Source organism: Sciurus carolinensis, chromosome 6 (assembly GCF_902686445.1).
Source record: "Sciurus carolinensis chromosome 6, mSciCar1.2, whole genome shotgun sequence".
Classification (NCBI taxonomy): Eukaryota; Metazoa; Chordata; class Mammalia; order Rodentia; family Sciuridae; genus Sciurus; species Sciurus carolinensis.
This window is the reverse complement of record NC_062218.1, coordinates 142,551,813-142,567,570: the sequence shown is the minus strand read 5'-3', so window position 1 is coordinate 142,567,570 and position 15,758 is coordinate 142,551,813. Positions and strand designations below refer to the sequence as shown.

The window sequence follows — 15,758 nt, the reverse complement described above, 5'->3', positions numbered from 1 at the left end:
GGTTGGACATGCAGCTTGGTGATAGAGGCTTGCCTCTATTATTATTTTAAACAAGAAGGGGTTCTTGCTCAGTGCATTAGTCTGGCCTCACACAGACCTGGTTCAAGAGCTGGGCTTTCCTAATCACTATGATCCCAGGGTAAGTTATTTATCCTCTATGGTCCTTAGTTCCTGATCTCTGACTGAATTTAGTAACAGTGGACTCACTGGGCCGCTGTGAGGACTAAATGAGTTAATATGTATAAAGCTTGAGCATAGTGCATAGTTAGGGTACTGACTAGTTGAAGATTAACAGAGTTCTATACTATGATGCATATTGGTTTTCAATTTGCTACTGAATTCATTAACTTCAAAAGAAGTATACATTTCTAGAGCATTTCCAAACTCATTTGACAAACAAATTCTTCTTTACATACAGAATGTCATAGGTAAGTGATTCAAAATCACAAAACACTGCTCTGAAAATCTTAAGTTATTTTGATAAAAGATAGGGGGGGAAGATGAATCTGTGTGTACCAGACTTTATAGTTTTAAAAGAAATTTTAAGTGTTAGGGAGGGTGGTCCTTCAAAGCTGGTATCATAGCACTAATGTTAAATTGGAATCTATAAAAACAATAAGGTGTAGCTTAGCTTATTTATAGCTACCTTCATTTTAAAAGCTAGTAGAATAGTTAAATACTATAAATAAGATTATTGTATTACTAATCCTCTTACAGGAAAATAAGACCTAATAGTCTCAGGGTCAGTAGAGACTGATGTCAAAACTCCTGCTCATGCCTCATTTAAGCTAGTGGATTGAGAAATCTGGTTTCACAGTTTGATAAAAAGAAAGCTGGCAAAGGTTTTTGAAGAGACATGGCACTTTGGAGATGAGAGAACATTTCTCGTTCGTGGGGAAGTGGGTTGGATTATTATATAGCACTTTGATTCTCCACTGAGGATATGCAGGAACTTTGATTCTATCTTAAAGTAAATCAGAGTTAGTAGTTTGGTAAAGATTGGGGCTACTGTTCAGGAGAGGATTTAAACAATTCTGACAGCGAGAGGTCTTCTCCTGGGGCCAGTTATAATTTTTGATCTCCTGTTTTCCATCTACCTCTAAAGATTCTTTGAATATAGGATATGAGTCTAGATGATAGATCAGATTTTTTTTAATGTGGATGAAGTTTAAAAAAGGAGATGATCATAGAACTGAAAATTCAATTGATCTACGTTACACAGTCATCAAATTGAATTTATACACTGATATCTCTAGGTTGTCTTTGAAGACATAGCTCCTGACCTCCAAAGGTGACATCAATTAAAATCAAAATTTTTAAAAGTTACCTACTGTGGCAGAGACAACTAACTGACCACCAGGTATTCTTGTTTGCCTTCCATAGTGTAGAAAGTGGCTACCTAGCCACAAACTACATTTCCCAGCCTGCTTTGCATTGTGTTTTCTCACTAGAATGCAAGGGAAATGATGTGCATATTTTCCAGATTGATCCCTCAACATCTCCACAGAGTTTCCTTTTTTTTTTTTTATCTTTCTGGTGTGTTTGTAAAATGTTGACAGTCAGAAAGACCCAACTAGGCAGTGGAGCCTCTAACAATCTGAGTCTCAGACAGAGCCCTCAGGTTAAAAACTAGTCACTAAGTAAATAAGAAACAATGTCTATTGCATTAAACAGTTGGAATTTCAAAATTTATCTGTTTACAGCACCTAGGGTTATCTAGACAAATACACTTAAAGGATTTGAAGTTAATAAATTTGTATGTAGCATCATCTGAGTTCTGCTTGAGGTGTTATTTCATTGAATTAGCCAGCATCCCCTTCCCCTGCAACAGCCTTTGATTGGCAGAGCTATAGAAATATGGGCCAGAGTTCTGTGCTCCCTGATTACCCAGAAATATTTAATGAATTACCCACTCATTTAATAAACAACTGTTCATTTGCATGAATTTACTGTGTATGTAATGTCAGTGTATTCTAGACACCAAGAATAAAATAAATAAAACACATATGGTCTCTGCTTTCAGAGGGCTGACTTTAGTGGTTCTATGGTTTGAATGTCCCCTCCAACACTCATGTTGAAATTTAATTGCCACTGTGCTGGTATTGGGACGTGGGACCTTTAAGAGGTGACCAGATCCTGGGGGCTTCGCCCTCTTGAGTGGACTAATGCTGTTATTGGCTTCACCTTCATGAGTGGGTCCATGTTGTTATTGTGGGAGTGGGTTAGTTATAGCAGTTTTTTTTTTTTTTTTTACAAAAGAGACTACTCTCCCCATGAGAAGCCCTCTATCACATGACGCAGCAGAAGGCCCTCACCAGATACCAGAACCTTGATGACAGACTTGCCAACCTCCAGAAGTATGAGAAATATATTTCTTTCCATTATAAATTATCCAGTCTGTGGAATTCTGTCATAGCAGAAGAAAACAACTGAGACAAATGGCAAAGAGGTAAAGAGGGGAAGAAAGCAAATGCAAGTCCCAGACCAGGGTCTGACAAATAATATCTTAAAGGGCCAGACAGGAAGTATTTTAGGTCTTTGAATTGTACAGTCTCTGTTACCACTGCTCATTTCTGCTGTTGTTATAAGAAACCAGCCATAGATAATGTATAAACAGATGAGCATGGCTGTGCTCCAAAAACCTTTATTTATGGGCACAAATTTTAATTTTGTATAATTTTCACATGCCATCATATAGTCTTTTTTTATTTATTTCAACTGTTTGTTGAAATAAAAAAAAAAATTAGCTCTCGGGCTGTACAAAAACAGGTGGTGAGCTGAATTTGGCCTGAAGGCTGAAGTTTTCCAATCTTAATTTAGATCAACCAACCAATAAAAGTATTTCACGAGGAGTAAGCACTATCAAAAATGTAAAGTGGGGTAATGACTCTGCTGGGTGGTGGGGGCTACTTTAATTGACTTGGGCAAGGGGATCCTCCCCAAGATGGTTCCGCCCGAGCTGAGACCTGAAGGACAAGGAGACACACAGCCTGTGAAAAGATAATGATAGAGAAAGCCAGGTAAAGGAACAGCAGGTGCAAATGTCCTGAGGAAGGAGTGAACTCGATGAGCTCCAGGAACAGAAAAATGAGAGAAAAGATACAAAGTAACATGCTAAAGATTGAGGAACAGGAGCTGATGTCTTGGGCCCTGAAGGTCAGGGTCTGGAGTCACACAGTATTTTCCTGGTGATAGGAACCCAGTGAAAAGTTTTAAGCAGAGGAGTAATATAATTTGATGCATGTTTGAAATTTATTTCCCAGCTCTTATGGTGCAAAAGTGGCCTTAATTAGAGGAGTAGAAATGTAGATGGGGTCCATTCCTGGCAAGGGGGCTCCTGCATGGAGCCTAGAAGGTGGCTTGGGCTCTGGGGTCCGCAAGTGGAAATGGAGAGAAGCAGCTGGGACTGTATCTTAGAGCTATAACATGATTTGATGACCAAAATGGAATGGCAAAGATTTAAAGAAAACTTCAGAGGTCATATGGAATAGAAAGCGATGAATTCTTCGGGATATCGCTTTTTCAAAAAATTAGTTTTATTTAATTTAAATAGGCAGATAAATCATGTGTAATTATTGTGTACAACATGATGTTTTCAACATCTGCTCATTGTGAAATGGCTCAATCTGACTAGTTAACGTACATATCACCTCACAAATTTATCACTTTTAGTTAAGAATGCCTAAAATGGACTCAGCAGTTCAAGAATTCAGTGCTTTGTTATTAACTATAGTCACTGTGTTTATAATAGATTTCTTCCTCCTAACTAAAATTCTTTTTAAAATTTTTCTAGTTGTTGATGGATCTTTGGTTTTTTAAAATTTATTTGTATGGGGTGCTGAGAATCGAACCCAGTGCCTCACGCATCCTAGGCAAGTGCTCTACCACTGAGTTACAACCCAGACAACTAAACTTTTTAAATTTTTAATTCATTTTGTTTTTGTTAGTGTGTTTTAGTTACACATAATGGGTTCATTTTGACATAGCCATAGATGCATATAACATAATTTGCTCCATTTCAATTCCCAGCCTTTTTTCTTTTCAGTTATAAATAGGGTCAGAACAAGGAATAATAAACTCGGGACAGGATGGGAAGAATCAAATCAAACTGAAATGAGTAGATGACATTTAAACAGCTATGGGATCTGTCAGGCATGGTGGCATAGACCTGTCATCCCAGCTACTTAGGAGAACGAGGCAGAAGGATCACAAGTTTGAGGCCAGACTGGCAACTTAAAGAGAGTTTATTGTCCAAGAATAAAAAGGTAGCTCTGTGGCAGAGTACTTGCCCAGCATATAGGAGACCTTGGGTTCAATCCCCAGTACTGCAAAAACAAAACATCAACAACAACAAACCAATAATTAAACAAAAACCAGTTATGGGGCTAATGGTGATGGGCAAAGATGGTTAAGTCAACAATCATTCTTGGCCCTTTGATTTAAAAAGAGTTAAAGAATTTTCTCTATAGTTCTCCTGTGGGCACCCATTTATGAGAATTTGAGTCTATGTGAATTTGACCAAACATTTTATTTAGAGAAGATTCCCTAAATGTGTACCCATGGTGAAGTGGAAGCTCTACATGGGATTTCCTGGGATTTAGTTTGTGATGGGCTGACAGATCTGGGTCCATGAGAATGTTATAGGCCAGACTCTAAGGGAAATGACTAAACAGACTCCATTTTGCTCGGAGACTCCATATTATGTAGGAAAAAAGCTTCTCCCATGGGAACACCCCGCCTCTGTGCCCATCATCAGTTACTTGGTGTGACATGTTTAATAATATACAATGGCAACTCCTATGTAGTAAAGGATTGCTCTCTTTTGATTCCTATTGCTCCTAAACAATGTACCATGTGAACAGTGATTGTGTGGATGTTAGTAACCATTCTTTAGTTTGTACCTAGGTAAGGGTCATTTCGATCCACTTCTTCCTCTGTCGATGATCTCATGATGTTAATGTGTAATTTCGAATCATAGCAACAGACACTTATGATTAATGTGATTTTTGGTATAAGAACCCCTACAATCCTGTGGTTGGGGCTGTTCTCCCAGTAGCCATTTTTTGGGGCATTGTGTGAGACAGTCAACCAGTCGGCTTAATAAAGACTCTCAAATTTGGACTTCTCAGTGGTGATCGGTCTGTTCTTAAATTGCGCCCCATCACAAGTTTAGTAGAGCCAGTGCCAATCCTGGTCTCTGAAGCTCCTGAACTTTCTGATGGATGGACATGCAGCACACACATATTTCAGTGCGATATCAAATTGGATTCAGATTCCTAGAGGGTGTGTGTGTGTGAGCAGGTAGAAGTAGAGCTTGGAAGATCAGGAGAGATTCCCCCAGGCCCCGAATCGGGAAGAAGAAGTTCCTTTGTATTACACACACCAGGTAAGGTCATGTAATGTTCACCAAAACCAGCACAACTAGGTCGCCCTTGAAGTCTGAGAAGTCAGGGAGCCAGGGGGCTGACAGAGTAGAAGGCCCCGGGGCTCGGATGTGGAGGAATTGATTTTCTGAAAGTCAGATCCCCTGTAAACAAAGAATGTTTAAGCCCACATTCTAAGAAAGGATTTAGTCTCTGGAAAGTAAGTTTAAAACAGCCTCGGGATCTGAAAAATAAAGCACAGACATTTGCTCCTGGATATTAAGTTTACTCTGTAGCTTTTGCCGCTTTACCCGTTCCCTGGGCTTCACAGCTGCCTCACTCAAACCCAGGGCTGACATAAACCCCTGCCACCCGTCGGAGGGAATTTAAAATATAGACAAACAACGTGGGCTGAAGGTCTGCTGCCGCCAGGTGCTACCTCTATGAACCTCTTAGGATGGGGCTGCAGGCCTGGTCTCTTTGAATCCTGCAGCAGTCCTGTGTAACTGAGGTTCCTGGAGGCTGAGTAGCTTGTTCAAGGTCGTGGGCCTAGCGCAGAGTACAGCCGAGACTTCAACCCTGGTCTGTCTAAAGCCCAAGTTCTTAACCACTTGGCTGGTGTTTCCCACCAAACCTCTCACAGAACCAGGCTCGCCTCACGCTGGGGAGGGAACTTTGGAAATGTGTAGATTACAGGGGCCTCTTTTCTCCAAAAGCAGAATGTCCAGAGGCTGGGACCTAGGAACCTGCATTTTCAACCAGGTCTCTCCGTAATTCTTCTATTTGCTGAGAACCGCTCATCTCATTATAGCACCTCCACTTGACAATTTCTTGAAGGTCTTGAAGAGATGAAAGGCTCCTGAGAGTCTCTGGAAAAGTTTTGGGGTCAAATTCTGTGATCCTACAAGTAATACGTTTTGGAAGAGCCCCCAAAGGGTAGCTTGTACATTGACGAAGGCTCGACCTCCCTCTCACAGAGGAAGCTGAAGTCAAGCCAGGAGGCTTGATCAGGGCAGCGAGGCTGGTACAAATGAGATCACAAGGAACTTTTCTTCAGGGGAATGCAAGGTGTCAAAGCTGAGAGGAATTAGGGGTTGTGCTGTCCTTCTCTCACTTATTTTAAAGACCCAGAGAGGCTAAGAGACATGCTGGAGACCACACAGCTAGGAGATGGTCCCTGGGGTGGAAGTCTTTGCTTCTATTCTTTTTATAACTACAACTATGCTCCCAATATATCCAGTCTACTGCTCAGGTGTAGAAACGAATCTCATTTTATTTTAAACCTCTTCTCTACTCCAGAGAGCAAAATGCAGATCCATATCCACATTTTAATTGTGACAAACACACAGCTGTTCAGGCATTGTACAGAAATTCCAATACGTGCCACTAGAAAATAGCAATAAAAGGACAAAAGACCGTTCTGAGGATTCTGAGGGATAGCCCAAGTTCATGGTCAACAATTCTCTAAGAGCAATCAGCTAGCATGCTCCAATCTTCCACCAAAAGTCTGCAGCACTTACACTTTTGTCTGCAAGACGGGATGTAATACCCGCAGCCCTGCTCACACTCTGAGAAGAAGAGGGCTTGGGGAGGAGGTCACAGTCTGGTGTCCTTTCAGGGGAAGTAACGTTCCCCTAGCTGCTTCCCCTCACTCATCAGCCATCAGAAATGTCCTGATTGTGTCACTCTGATCCACTCAGCCTTGGCTGCAGCTGTGGCAGGATGAGGAAGGGCCAGAGAGTCAGGGCCTCCATGTAAGGGCTCCATTCAGCCACAGCTCAGCGTGAGGCCTCAGACAACCCCCTGGGCCTCTCTGCCTTAATTTTTTTTTTTTTTGTCTGGAAAAGTGGGCCATATCACTAAGGTCGATATCACTTACAACCGCACTAAGGAACAAAATGCTTCTGAAGACAGAAACAAGCCACCTCCTTGTTTCCCCAAGGCCAGCCACATGCCACTCTTTGGCGTTTCCCAAAGATGTTGATAAACACCGACACAGGTATTGTCCACTGAACAAGGATCAGGTGGTCGTCCACGCACTATCCATTTTATAGATGTGGAAAGTGAGGGTTATAGAGCTAAGCGACCTAGCAGATGTCTCTCTAGCAGTAGGGATGAGAAGAAAAGAGGGTAACGGAAATGAAAACTCAGACGTGAACCGCTTCTGGAGGACCATCAAGCAGAGTGGATGTTGCTTCCAGAGAGTATCCTTGCACAATCCCCACACCAAAGGTTCGCTGGAAAGTGGACATGCTCCCAGGAGCTTCATTCATAGCCAAATAGGCTGCCGTGGTTTAGTACTTGCTGAAAATTAAGACAGGTAGCTCATTACTGAGGAGCACCCAGTGGGTGGGGGGAATGAGCTTTGGGACCTTCACATGGCTCTCAGTCCAAAAGAGAGGATGGGATGGTGCCAGGGATCATACTAGCCAGTGTGGTGGCATCCTGTTGGTGTGAAATGTGTTGTGGGAACACCAGAGGACAAGGGTAGATTCTACTGCACGGGGAGGTCTTGACAACAGAGAAAAGACTTGAACTTGATCTTTGTGGTAGGCAGAATAATATCCGCTGAAGATGTCCATGCCGAAATCTATACAACCTGTGGACATGTTATCTTACCAACCAAAGGGACACGACAGATGTGATTAAAGTTACAGACCCTGAGTTGGGAGATCATCCTGGATTATCTGGGTGAGCAAAACCTAATTACAATTGTCCTTAAAAGAAGGAAACTTTCTTGGTTTAGATCAGAAACAAGGAGTTTCAGAGAGGGGATGGCACTGGGTTTGAAGATGGAGAAGGGTAACAGGAGCCAAGGAAAGGGGGAAGCCTCTAGAAGAAGCTGGAAAAAGTCCTCCAATGAGGACCACAGCCTTGCCAACACCCTGGTTTCTGCCCAAGATGAAATCATAAAAAAATAAATTTGTGCTGTTTTAAGCCACTGTTAGTGACAACTTGTTAAAGCAATGGTAGGAAACTAATAGCCTTGGTGTGAGCTGAGGTGGCTCCAGAACAGAGGGCAGAGAAGATGGGCTTCAGGGAGTTGAGGACACAGTGTGTGGAGAGCAGTCTGAGCCCTTCTGGGTTAGGCCAGGGTGAGGAGAACAGTGCTTTCCAGGCTGTGCCTAATCCTGAGTTACTCCATTTTGTAAAGCGGTAGTTTGCCACGAGCTACTTTATTTTGAGTCCAAGTGCTGAGTAGAACGACTCCACAGCTTATTTGTACAAGTAAACGGCCGCCATCTGCCCACCACAACCACAGGGCACAAACTGCTCACTTAGGTGTGCCAACCTACCCAACTAAAGGAAGGAGCACCTGACCACATGGACATCCCACGTTATATCAGGAATACCAGGAGCTTATCAAATCCACAGAGGCAACTCCCAACCTCAGACCCATGAAAGGAAGAGTCCCCTGAGGCTAGACATGGCAACACCCTGAGCCTGGTCACTCTCAAGAGCCTTGCCCAGGAAAATCACCACAGTGACAAACCTCCAATTCCCCGTTCTTCCAGGGTCCAGCATGGTGCAGTTTCTCCTGCCCATGACAATGACTCACAGCCCATTCCAAACTGACACCAAGCTGACACTGGGTACTGACACTGAAACTGAAACTGCCATCTGTTTAGACCCTCTTGACAACTGTGCAGAACTGGTTCATTAAAATCCTTTTCTGACCACATTCAGTGACCCGACTCTGCATTCATCTCTCTCTCTGCCTGTGCTCTTGGCACAGGGTCCTGTAACCCTGTGGCTGCCTTAACCTTTCTTGGTCTTTCTGTGACATCTACACATATGTCTGTGTGTGTGTGTGTGTGTGTGTGTGTGTGTGTGTGCGTAATATATCATCTCGTAAGTATGATGTGTGACTTAAGTGTTAGAGATATTAGAAATTAAGATTGGAATAGAATGAAAGAATTTGTGATTGCCCAACTTCTGACTCTCAGGAATCACCACTGCTGAAAGTGGTGTGGCTTGTGAATTTATTGTTATTCAGTAATTCAGTAATTGTTATTCAGTAATTTATTGTTATTCAGTAATTGTTCTTCAGTTATTCATTGGGGAAGGACAAAAACATGTTTGGCCTATGTTAATGGCATAGTTCACTCAGGACACAGTGTATATGGTCATCTGGTGGAATGTTCTGTGATGATAGACATGCTCTCCAACTGTGACATTAAGCACTTGCTCTGTGATGAATGCCACCAAGAGACTAATTTTTAATCTTTATTAATTAAAAACTTTAGCTAGCTACACATGGCTAGTGGAGAGTACATTGACAGCACAGGCACAGACAGCATTATGCTTGAGGTAATGTGACAACTTTCAATGTGCCAGGCCTGGTTCTTAGAACTTCTGCACCCCATAGGTCATTTAATTTTTTTAATGCTCCTCTGAGGCCAGCATTTATCATGGTGATCCCCATTACCTGATGAGAGAACTAAAGCACAAAAAGCTTAGGCTAAGCTGTGCAGAGTCCTAGTCTGGTTAAGCAATGGAGTCAGACTTCTGTTTCCAGGATTCTGGAGTCAGTGTGGTGATCCATGGTGCTCCACTACCACACTGGTGGCTGGCAGTCACCATGCCATGCCAGGGATTAGGCATGTGATGCATACTATGGACAGAGAAGTAGAGGCTTCCTTGAGATATGGGAGGCCAGGAAAGGCTTCCCTGGGGAAGGACATTTGCTCTAAGTAGTGAAGGCAGAGGAGGCACTGGACGGACCAAAGAAGGGAGAGGGGCAGAGAGAGTTCTAGGCAGAGGGAACACGCATGAAGTCTCTTTTGCATGAAAGAACATGGTATATTCAAAGAAATGAATGACAATTGGATTGACTGGAGTGGAGATAGGAAGGGAGTGTCAAAGATCAAGGTTGGAGAAACTGGCAGAGAGCAGATCACATAGAGTCTGGTGGAATTTTGAGTGCTATCCCAAAGACTTCAACATTATTTTAAAAAATTAATATGCATACATACTCCCCCACCCACACATGCATGGAAATTTCACTGACTTCTGTATTAAAAATGGAGTGGATGTGACTAAGTGTGGATTAGAAGATTGTTAACTTTATCAATAAACATCATTCTCAGATTCCGACTTCAGAATCCCTCAGGAATAGCAAAGTATAAATTTTGTATACATCTTTTCTAAAAAAAATATACTTCCCAAGTGTTTCCCTATCCCTTGGGTTTTCACAAACACCCTTGACGAAGGTAGGGATTTTTATGTCCTTTCTGCAGATGAGTGAACACATTCTCAGAGAAGGGGTTTGACTGCCCGGTGCCCCGTTGGCTACTGCCCACATGGCTGACTCTCTTCAGTCCACCGAAGGCAGCTCCCAGACCCTCAGCCCCACCCAGGCCTCTGCTCAGTCCTCTCTTCCCTACATATGGAAGCAAAATGACCCTTACTTTTCGGATGCCATCGTGTTTCATTTCGATCACATGGAGAGTGTAGTTGGTCCTGCGTCCTTTTTCATTGAACTGCACGTTGCCTGTCAAACCTTCAAACCGCACCTGGGAAACAAAACCAAATGGTGAACAGCAGAACTCGGAAGTTGTACTTCATATTTGTTTGCTTTTCCTGCTAACATAAAATACAGAACCCGAGGACGGTACTCAGAATGAGGTCTTGGAGTTGCCTAAATACTAACACCTTCCTTGCCCGTGGCAGACATCAACAGAGAGCACAAATCTCTTTTCCCCCGAACTGGGATTCATCCTGAATATCATTCTCACCCATTACTTTCAGCAAACACTAACAGTGGGTCAGAGTGCAAAAGAATGTGGAATCTTTGAGCCATCCTTAACCAAATATCCTCACCACATCTCCTACTCCTCAGACACACATCTGAAGATCAAAAAACTGAAGGAGACCTGAAAAGAAAAGGGACTTCTATGCCATCACACACAGGTCAGAAGACCCACCATCAGAAGCCAGCTTGAAAATGGTTCCTTAACTCCTCTGTGAGTTTGAGAAATAAAAATGCCTGGAAATCTAAAGACCTGGATCTGACACCAGCTTCCCCATTCACAGCCAAGTGTCCTTGAGTGATTCACCTTTTTAAGATTCCAGTTTCCAAACTTCCTGCTCTGCCTACCTTAAATGACGCAGCTAAGAGGAGTGTCCTGTGAAAAATGGAAAGCACCTGAAGAAAAGACCATATACTCAGAACACAGTGTGCAGGGTTTATAGAGGTCTCAGGAGGTTAAAATTAAATTTGTATCAAAATCCTGAAATATGCTTCATGGAATTTCTTCTCTTTAAATCAAACTGAAAGTTTGGACTCATATCTTCAAGTTTGTATTAAGGGTCAACTGATCAACTTGGGGATTCAAGACCTTTATGGAATCCAGATCAGAGTCCACTAATCTGTAGGTGACCAGTAAATGCCAATTAAGTTCACCCTCAAATTGAGAATGAGTCTAGCTGTGTATCATGGGCTTAGGTACAAGAGAACACATTCTCAAATGGTGTCCCACCATATGTCCTCAGATCTGTCTTGCCTAAGGTCAGAGAGATGAGTCTCTACCCGTTATCAATGCAAATTTTGTCTGTGATCCAGCTCTGTTTTTTCCTCTTTGGATAGCTTAATAGAAGTCTTGCAGAGTTTGATCTTTCTCTGACAATGGTCAGTTCCTCTGTCTTTAGGAGGCATAAGAATATTTGAGAGTGAGAGACTGTGTGTGCATGTGTGTGCACCTGTTTTGAGGCTGACCCTTGCATTGCCTTCTGGTTTGAAGTCTCAGTGGGGAGACCATGACAGGCCCTGAGTGCTGAACAAATGACACAATAAGCTCTTCCCTTTCTCAGCTGAGATCTGGAGAAATTTCCAGCTCTGGAAAAGTCTGGATTGTTCTTGTTTTTCAAAAAGAAAACAGAGCACAGATCCAACTACAAAGAAAAAAGACGTTCCAGTCCATCAGTAACTTCACCTTCTTCTCACCTTGGTTATCTTTTGCCTACATTCAACTTTTCCACTGGTTCAGGTTTAAGTTTGTGTTGCTGTGTGGGTGGGCAACAGTTTAAGTGACTCTTTTAGAAGGACAGAGTGGGGTAGATGTGGAGATGACTGGATGGTAGACTGATTTGCACCAACTAAAGGAAGGGTCATTAACAATTCAAAAGGGCACAGCACTCTGGCCCCAGTTCTGAGTATCATGCTAATCGTGGTACATTACTATGGCAAACTGCATCATCTCTCCATGACTCAGTTTCCTCATTTGTTTAATTGGACCAGTTCCAGTTAATTATGCTTTACAGTTGTTCTAAGGGCTAAATGAGATATTTATGATCAATGCTTGCCCCATGCTAGTCCTTAATTTATTGTTACTAACAATGATACTAATTCCCAAGTATTTCCCAAGTATTTCACCATTTCCCAAGTATTTCATATTTATGAAGTGCTTTCACAAATACTACTTCATCTATATTCATAGAAATTCCATGAGGTGTGCTATTTGGAGCTTAGATTCTACCTGGGAGAATCTAAGACTCTGGGAGGTAAAGTGATCTATTCCAGAGCCAGGACTAATAAGTGGCAGAGGCAGGGGTAAAATCCAGGACTTCTGATATCTTCTGGAATCCTCATTTAAGATATCAAGTAGCACCTCAAATAGGGGCCAGTGATACTGTCTGAGGCTCTGGGTGTTCCACACAGAAATGTGTAAGGCAGTGTGTACTATCTGCTTTCTACTACCACCCACTAGTCTTGCTGGGTGTTTCTAGGTGTGCTTGTTCTTTCCCATGGGATTGTCATTGAACCTGTTTCTTAGTTTTCTTCTCAAAAAATCTGAAGAGCTTAGCATATCATCTAGGATGTAAATGTTCATGAGTGTATATTATGTAGATGATGATGATGGTGAAGATGAAAATGATGATGATTATGGAGATGGTGATGATGATTATGATGACGATGATGATGGCGATGATAGTGATGAAGATGGTGAAGATAACAACTACAACTGTATCTGGTAGAATGGGTAAGAGGTATGCAAATAAGAAGATGTAAGATAAAGGCCCTGGCTCTGCTTAACTGTCTCACAGCTGGGGTCTCACAGTAGGGGTCTCTTTCAGAAATGAGAATTTTGTCACTGTCACTTTTACATGCTTTCTTCAGTTTCTGATGAGATCAAGAATGCTTGCACAGTTCCAGTGCCACATGTCCCCTTGCATTGTCAGTATCTTCACAAGAAGCAGCTTCTTTGATGTTTGTAGAAACCCTGTGTGTTTCTGTGAAAGAGCCAGAGCGGTGGGATTTTTGCCATTTTACAGATAAGATTACTGAGACTCAGAGCTGAAGGCACTTGTTTATAAGATTCATAGTCAGTCATTAGAGGCCTGGGGTAACTGAAGGCTCTTACTCTGTATTTGGGAGAAAGACTTACACACACTGGGGAAAAATCAAAGCCCTGGAGAATGGAACATCCCAGAATCACCATTCCATAAGAAAGGCTCAGCTCCAAATAATTTATTGTGGAGAGTCAGGACTCGGGACCAGAGGAAGCAGCTCCTCAGAAACATCAGCTCTGTGTAAACCTGGACCTGCTGTCCCCATCCATCAGTTCTGAGCTCTGGGCACTCATCCACTTTCTCCAGCCCCTGGGTGAGTGAGGTCAGACCCATGAAGCCCAGGCATTTCTCCCTGTTCCTGCTCTGGAACTCCTGGCGCCATCCTGGTGCTTGTCAACTCTCTCTGTGAAGATGGAGGATTACCTTGAGTTTCCTGTAAACGGTATTGGGTGGGTATTAGGTGCCAACTCAGAGTCTGCTGCTGGCGGGAAGCATACATTTTCTTTCCTGCCTGTTGATGAAAACGTCTCCACTGCTCTATCTATGTTAAAGAATATTTTTCAATGACACCTGTTAAACATGGTAAGGAAGGCTGTCTTCCAGATCATTATAATGGTATAGGATCACCGTAATGGGATTTTTCAGTGGGGGAGAGAGATTGGGCTCAGCTCCAAATGGTCATGTGGGAATTTATAGTCAAGGAACAGGGTGGGGTCAGTGGATGGAAAATTACTAAGAGGAAACAGGAAACAGCAGGAGTAAGGGAGATTCTGGTCTAACAGGATTCTTGCTGAAGATAAACCAGAACGATCAGAGATTGCCTGAGGGACAGAGGAGGTTGGGGAACTGAATTATGGGGGTTTCTTGCTAATTGACTTAGTTGGGTTCTTTGCTAAAGCTGGAGTTTACTGGGAAGTGCATGGAAAAGTCTAGGAGGAGATTCAGAAGTCTCACTAAAGTTTGGACAAGCATGGAATCTCTGTCAGTTGTCAACATTGACACCTTTCCCCCAACCTTATTGGATCCAGAAAAACAGCCCTGGGGGAGACAACAGAGTTACTCTGGTCCCAGGGCTTCTATAAACTCATTACAGCTGCCTTCAGATAGATCCTTCCTCTGGTCCCTCCTACTAGGTGCTCACTTGTGAGACCTGTGACTCAAGACTCTGCTGGACCTAGTTATTCAAGACAGAATAAGTCTCAGGAGCCCTCTGAGCTTCCACTTTCCCCGCTGAACCAAGGGAAAAATAATCCTGATTCTGTCTCATGCAGTTTCCCTAAGAGTCAAAGGAGCATATGCATTATTATTATGATTATTATTTAAAATTTTGAGCTTTATGAGAAGCCAGAGAGGGAGGAAGCACTAAAAGAATTGTGTTCATTTAGCAGATGAGGCGATTCAGACCTAGAAAAGTTGAGTAGTTAGTCCAGGATTCCCCAGATAGTGCTGGGTAGAGCCACAGTTAGAATCCAGCTCTCCTCTTGCTAAATTTCTAACAGGCCAAGTATGGCACCCACCCGTCCTTGCATGCACCCTCCCTCTAGTCTCCTGCTGGGTGTCATTGACATCCCACCTAGAACCTTCAAAACCAGGTTTGCTTCTTGTTCAAATCCACACTTACTTTAAGGTTTATCTCACTCTTCATCTTGTTTAACTCCCTGCCACCTTTATTTTCAGTGCTGAGGATTAAACCCAGGGCCTTGAGCAAGCCAGGCAAGTGCTCCACCACTGAGATACATCCTCAGCCCTGCCTTTCACTCAAGTAGCCCAGCTCCCGTGGCAAATTACATGTGTTCACCCTATTGAAAGGCCCAGGTGTCCTCCTACAGGAAGCCTTGCTGATGTCCATACTCCTCAGTGATGCGTTCTGCCCTGACCGTCCACAGCACCAAGAGCTTGCCTACCTGATTTAACTTTTCCTTCACACCTTTCTACCAGCTATTTCTCAAATCCCTGTCTTGCCTTCCAAAAAGGATCTTGAGGGACTGCGTCTTAGACTCCTTTGCCAACCCTATCCCATCCAGGAATGTGCTGGCTATAACTGCACTTCCATAGGCTTGATTATTAGTTGACAGATGATAAAAATAAAGGCTAAGAGGGATG

General features: G+C 42.8%; 1 protein-coding gene across 2 annotated transcripts in view; it reads right to left on the bottom strand.

The window, feature by feature from the left end:
• Positions 1 to 15,758, bottom strand: part of Gria1 (glutamate ionotropic receptor AMPA type subunit 1) — a 311,817-nt gene that overhangs the window by 99,909 nt on the left and 196,150 nt on the right. For both annotated transcript variants that reach the window (XM_047555789.1, XM_047555788.1), the window contains exon 8: positions 10,775 to 10,879. In XM_047555789.1, coding sequence (XP_047411745.1) covers positions 10,775 to 10,879 — 105 coding nt within the window. The remainder of the gene's footprint in view (positions 1 to 10,774; positions 10,880 to 15,758) is intronic.